The sequence below is a fragment of the Brassica oleracea genome, chromosome C2 (genome assembly GCF_000695525.1).
Source record: "Brassica oleracea var. oleracea cultivar TO1000 chromosome C2, BOL, whole genome shotgun sequence".
NCBI lineage: Eukaryota > Viridiplantae > Streptophyta > Magnoliopsida > Brassicales > Brassicaceae > Brassica > Brassica oleracea.
Window position 1 is genome coordinate 5,105,527 of NC_027749.1, and position 6,190 is coordinate 5,111,716.

Here is a 6,190-nt window from a genome sequence, read left to right on the forward strand (position 1 = left end):
TCATCCACGCGAGCCGCAATCTCCTTTACATTCGAAGGATTGCTCGTACAAGAGTTCCAGGTTTCTTCGCCTACCCGCCAAATTCGAGAAGAGAGAGAGAATTAGGGAGGAGAGAGAACAATTAAAACTAAAAAACAAAATGAACAAAATCCACCTGGACAAGAGAGAGATAAATCACGTTTTTTTCTGATTGGTCAAGTAGAGGAGCGTTTTGATTGGCCAAGTAGAGAGAATTTTGATTGGTCAAGTAGAGAGGGGCACTTTCGACTTTAACCATCGAGGTGAAGAGTATCTTAATGGATAAGAGTATGACAGATCACGTGAGAGTACGCCGAATCACTTTTTGCCTCATTAAGAGTATCTGAGCACTTTACTCAACAACTACTACGACCTGGCTTGATTTATAAACATCACTAATGCAAATTTGAATTGATAGAAGGATTTTGATACAATGAGAAACCTCTGAAACTTAAAATCAGTATTAGACAAGCATTAAAATCTTACAAAACATGAAACACCTTTTTTCTCTTTGTCTTGGTGTGTCTTCTCTTCTCCACAGTTTGAATCATGAGCAACCCAAGCCTATACTTTAGAATTAACTTTTTTCTTCTTCTTGACTTTCTTATGTGCTTCTGACATGTCTCTTCCATCATTTAAAAGACATTTCACGCCTCTTCTTAGGGTTGGGATCTGGGTTTCCTTTTCTCATCATTGCCACAAACTCCTCATAGTTTATCCTCCCATCCTACACAAATGAAATGTTTCTTTTATAAATATTTATTGTTGAATGTTCATCAAAGTTATCAAAGTTAGTGAAAAGGGTCTTTCTTACATTGTCTCCATCAACCTCAGAGATGATTTCTTTAATGTCCCTGCCATCATTCATGCCGAACTCCCTCAGGGCTTGCTCCAGCTCTTCCATTGTAATATATCTAGAAACCAACACCATCATTTTGTTTAGTTGGTTTCAACTAAACTATATCAGAAACTGTTTATATACAATGTTCTGGTTGCTTACCCACTGTTGTCTTTGTCAAAGTGTTGGAATGCTGAGTAGAGATGCTCTTCTCTGTCAAGTCTATTGATGTGCATTGTTGCTGCTATAAATTCTCCATAGTCTATTGTTCCATTTCCGTCCGCATCAGCCTATAGGAAACATAAACAAAAATCAGTTATTTATGCATCTTAGTAGATAGAAAGATAGCACACAAGAACAAAAGAAAAAGTCTTACTGCTTCCATTAGTTGCTGGACTTCATATTCAGACAACCTTGTACCTTGCTTGGCAAGTCCCTGTCTTAGTTCCTCAAGAGTTATTGTTCCGCTGTCATCAGTGTCCATGCCTTTAAACATCTCCTTCAGCCCCATGATTTCTTCCTCTGATAAGCACCCGGCTATAACCTGTTTATGAGGCCAGTGAGACCAATAGAGTCATCATCATATATTATGTATATGCTTTTGAGAAGACAGAATAAACTTACCCTTAAAGCAACTTTCTTGAAATTGTTCATCGCTTTGAATTGCTTGAGCCTTGACATAACAGCATTGTCAAGAGGAACATCTGGTGCTTCTCCATCCTCCTTGATCCATGGATGGTCTTTAAGGAAAACAAAAAAAATGTTATTATAGGAGCTGCATTCTTGTTCTTGAAATAGGAAGGTGCTTACTGAGAACTTGAGCAGCGGTTAATCTCTGTTTTGGATCAGAGTTTAGCATCTTCCTAACAAGATCCTTTGCCTGATGTGAGATGGCTGGCCATGGATCGGTCGAAAAATCAATCTGTCCGCTTAGAATGGCGTTGAAAATCCCATTCTCCGACTCTGTACAAATATGAATGATAGATCAAATTTTTATGTTTTTGTTTTGAGATAGATAGATAGATAGATAAAGAGCGAGTCAACGATCTTATAATTACCAGCCCAGAAAGGTGGAACACCGGACAAGAGGATATACAACATGACACCAATGCTCCAAATATCAGCCTCTGGTCCATACTTCCTCTTCAAAACCTCAGGTGCAATGTAATAAGCACTTCCCACAATATCTTTAAACTCCTCTCCTGGCTTGTAAAAAACAGACAGACCAAAGTCTGTTGCCTTGAGAGGAGAGTTCTCATCTTTGTTAAGAAGCAAAAAGTTCTCAGGCTTCAAGTCCCTATGAATAACCCCCATGGAATGACAAGTATGGATAATCTGAACAATGGTCCTTAGCAAGGAAGCAGCGGCTCTCTCAGAGTAATGTCCTTTAGCAATGATCCTATCGAACAACTCTCCTCCTGCGCAAAGCTCCATGACCAAATGCACTGAATGTTTATCCTCATAGGCTCCTTTAAGCTCCACGATGTTCGGTTGACCCGTCAAGTGGTGCATTATCTGCACCTCTCTTCTCACATCTTCGATGTCCTCTTTGTTCACCAGCTTTCTCTTGGCGATGGTTTTGCACGCGAACTGCAGACCCGTGGCCTTTTGTGTGCAGAGATGTGTCACGCCAAACTGTCCTCGACCGAGCTCTTTCCCTAAGGTGTATGAGCTTTTTATATCTTCCATTGGTCGGCCTAAGACGGGACCTATGGGGCCTTGTTTGGTTGCAGGAGGGGGAGATGCTGGTGGGTGTCTAGAAGCTTTCACAGAGGCTTCAGCACTGACTCCATTTTCATAAGTGGGTTCGCCATTGTTGTTCCCTGTGTCTCGTCCGCAACAATTTCCCATTGTTGCTTAAAGGGCAAGGGGAGAGGAAGAAAGCTCTCAACCAAGAAGAGAAAAAAAAAATACGATTTTTGAAAGATTTTTTTTTTTCTCTTCTTACTTCCTCTGTCTGTTTGTTTAGGGTTTGGTTTCTTCTTTAGCAAGAAATGTTTAGGAGGTTTTGCTTATGAAATGGCTATGAATAGCATTTTTCTGTTTTTGCAAGTAGTTTTCTTTTTGCTGGCCTTCAGTTTTTCAAAACGTCTCCTAGGAACCACACGCCTCTCTGTGCTTTGTTAATTTAAGCTATATTAGATTTGTTTATTTTAGGAATTTTTACAAAAGGTTGAGAGCATTTCATGGAGAATTTGGAAGGTTGCTTGTATATTATAATGTCTAATTTGAACATTATATTATATAATATTTGAAATTATTTGGAATAAGAATACAAGAAATAGAGAGAAAATTATAGGATGAGGCTCTAGTTTCAGTAAGTAGGGATTGATGGGTCGACCTTGAGAGAATAAGCTTGTATTCCACCAGCCACAGTGTGTACACTCTTGAAGCCCTGTGGAACAAGACGAGACAAGACAACACATCAAGATGTTAACAAACTAATATGATAAGGAGCTGGAACAGCGTTTTACCTGAGACTGCAGCCAGTTTGCGACTTTCAACGACCTGCCACCAGCCTTACACTTGCATATATAGGAAACAAAGGCCACGACTCAGAACTTAAGAATCATTTTAACATCTGAGGTTTCTTTAGTCATATCATCATCTTAAAATCATTAGAGACCATAGTAAGAGTTGAGCAACTAAACTTTTTTTCAAGCTTATAGCATATGTATTGGCGGATGAGACTTAACAACATACCATGACGAATGTATCCTTGTCAGGGTTCAGCTTTGAAGTGATTTCTGGCGCCCAGGTTTCAAATTGGCGGAGAGGGAACACTTGAAATCCAGGCAAGGATGCTTTGGCTCTGGTACAAGTAGTAACAAAAACAATGTAAACTACTATGGATACTTTGTCATTCTTCTAAGATCAATTGTATCTAAGAAAATCAAACTCTGCAAAATACACACACATCATAAGTTTGTCATATATTTAGAGAGTAGGAAGCTTAATCCATTGGCCTCCAGTGAAGAAGGAAAAGTATTATGTCTAAGATGAGAAATAGAAAGGAAATTACATCTCGTCAGGTTCTCTGACGTCAACTAACTGAGCCTCTTCCATGAAAAGTGGATCTTGCATTTTGGAATGCAGCTCCTCCACCTGGATATCTTTCACAGGTTCCCTGTCAATATAATTCTTTTCCCGTTACAACAGTCGGTAGAAAACGTCAGAGGATGGTTTACAGAAGAGTTATACCTCTCAGATAGAACTTGCAATAAGTGCCAGCCAAATTGGGTTTTACACGTCACCACATGATTAAGCTCTGCTTTAAACGCAGCTTCCTCAAACTCTGGTACCTGAAAACAATTTGAAGTGGTCTAGTCTATCATTCTCTTATTGTTGCAGGAACTTGCCAAAGTTCTTCCAAGCATTGCGGAACTACTTCTATCATTGGTTACAATCTACTAGTTCCAGTTGCAATTGCACATGAATGTGAATACTAACAGTTAATGAAGCAAGGATAATTATTACAACACACAATTGCCTGTGACAATATAATATCAATACCAATCTCATAACAATTTTGAAGAGAGGCATTACCATTTGACCTAGTTTGACCCATCCAAGTAAGCCACCCTCCTTTTTGGAAGGACAAATAGAGTACTCAGCTGCAAGATCACTCATATCCTCTCCTTCACAACGAAAAAAAATACTTGAATCTCAGTACTCTAGAAACAACGGAAGGTTATCTAACTGTCTAAGTTTTACAGGCCTATATAGGAATCGAACGGATGAAAAGAGAATAAAGGAATCAGACCATCCAAGATTCTCTTCTGGAGCTCAGCAAAGAGCGCAGAATCACCCTCCTGCCCAAGCACATGCTGCACCAGAATCTCTCTAGTTGGACTACTCCCACTGCTAAACGAAGCTGAAGCTGGAAGAAGAAAAAGATACATACATAATCACAAGCTCGCAATCAAGTCTTTGAGGTACAGCGCGTAAGGGGAGAAACAGTTAGGTACCTCTCGCTTTGAGAGCCGAGAAGCCAGAGAGCCTAATCTGGTACGGGGAAAGAACGCGCGACCGGAGCGTAGAGAACCGTCCGCCGAGAAATGAACGGGAGAAGGTCGAGAACCAGCGGGGATGTGGAGGAGATGCGAAAGCGAGTGTGGGAACAGCGGAGAGTCTCAGAGCGGCGGAGACACATGCTGCCGCCGGAGATGGCGCCGGTGAAAGAATCCCGGTCACTCTAAACATATTGAGGGGGATCAAGTGGACTTCGAATGTGGAAGAGAGAGAGAGTCTACCACTTAAGTTAAGGATAAGTGTGGGTCCCACATAAAATTGCTTTTATTATGGTCACAACTTTCGAGTAATTCTCGGAATGTTTAGAACTTGTATTGAACTTGGAAAGATACATTAGAGGAATACATTTTTGAGATACTAAGCTGACGAGTAAACAAGTACTCTCAGCCTCTCAGGGCCTAAAGCTAGCAAGAGCAAACAGAATCTTCTAGAAACATAAGTCAGCAGAATCAACCGATCCTAGCCCAAAAAACATAAGAGCATCAGCACTGGTTGACCCCCCAACTGGAGTTCACCCAAATTTTTTAATATTTTTTGGTGAGGCCATAAATAGTTATGAACCTGTATTTGTTGTTTTCTGCATTAGTGAACCCGAAGAAGGAGTTCATAGGAATAAAATAATAATATAAATTAAAAAAAAATTAGAAATAATTCAGAATACATGAATAAAATATTAAAATATATTATAAAATTTTGAAATTTTTTTATTTAATACATTAAGAGTAGATTACATAAATAGAGAAATTCAAAAACATACAAAGCTTATTCATCTTCATCACCAAACTTTTGCCAAATATTTTCCACTAAATCAGCTTTCAATCGAGCATGCTTCTCTAAATCTTGAACTTCTCTGCGGATGCCTAATATATCACCGACATGAATACTATCTCTGCTTCTCACCCTTGAACTTCTGCTGGACTCTCCTGACTCAAACTCAGATGTATTAATTTGAGCGTATCCGTGTCGTTCGTTCTCTACTATCATATTGTGTAATATGACACAAGTTTTCATTATCTTTCCTATCTTTGCGTTGTCCCATTGTAGAGCTGGGTTTTTAACAATTGCAAACCTCGATTGCAATACTCCAAAAGCCCGTTCGACATCTTTTCTGGCGGATTCTTGCTTTTCAGCAAATTTCTCGGCTTTACGACCTTGAGGAAGTGAGATGGATTGGATAAATGTAGCCCAATTTGTATAAATTCCGTCAGTAAGATAGTAGGCCATACGATAAGTGTGGTTGTTGACCTTGAACTTAACTTTAGGTGCTCGACCATGTAAGATGTCATCAAAAACATGTGACCG

The 6,190-nt window shown here is 39.6% G+C and overlaps 2 protein-coding genes across 2 annotated transcripts; both read right to left on the bottom strand.

Moving 5' to 3' along the window:
- Positions 1 to 403: 403 nt before the first annotated feature.
- LOC106327873 (calcium-dependent protein kinase 34) lies at positions 404 to 2,964 on the bottom strand. The gene is made up of 7 exons (XM_013766168.1): positions 1,915 to 2,964; positions 1,667 to 1,819; positions 1,481 to 1,596; positions 1,233 to 1,400; positions 1,019 to 1,146; positions 833 to 932; positions 404 to 745 (listed from the first exon to the last, which is right to left on the bottom strand). Exons 1-7 carry the CDS (start codon positions 2,705 to 2,707, stop codon positions 650 to 652), a joined length of 1,554 nt encoding a protein of 517 aa, XP_013621622.1. The 5' UTR covers positions 2,708 to 2,964; the 3' UTR covers positions 404 to 649.
- An 84-nt stretch (positions 2,965 to 3,048) lies between these two features.
- LOC106327874 (rhodanese-like/PpiC domain-containing protein 12) lies at positions 3,049 to 5,119 on the bottom strand. The gene is made up of 8 exons (XM_013766169.1): positions 4,825 to 5,119; positions 4,620 to 4,736; positions 4,403 to 4,494; positions 4,058 to 4,158; positions 3,879 to 3,983; positions 3,560 to 3,668; positions 3,331 to 3,381; positions 3,049 to 3,251 (listed from the first exon to the last, which is right to left on the bottom strand). Exons 1-8 carry the CDS (start codon positions 5,057 to 5,059, stop codon positions 3,171 to 3,173), a joined length of 891 nt encoding a protein of 296 aa, XP_013621623.1. The 5' UTR covers positions 5,060 to 5,119; the 3' UTR covers positions 3,049 to 3,170.
- Between the last annotated feature and the right edge of the window lie 1,071 nt (positions 5,120 to 6,190).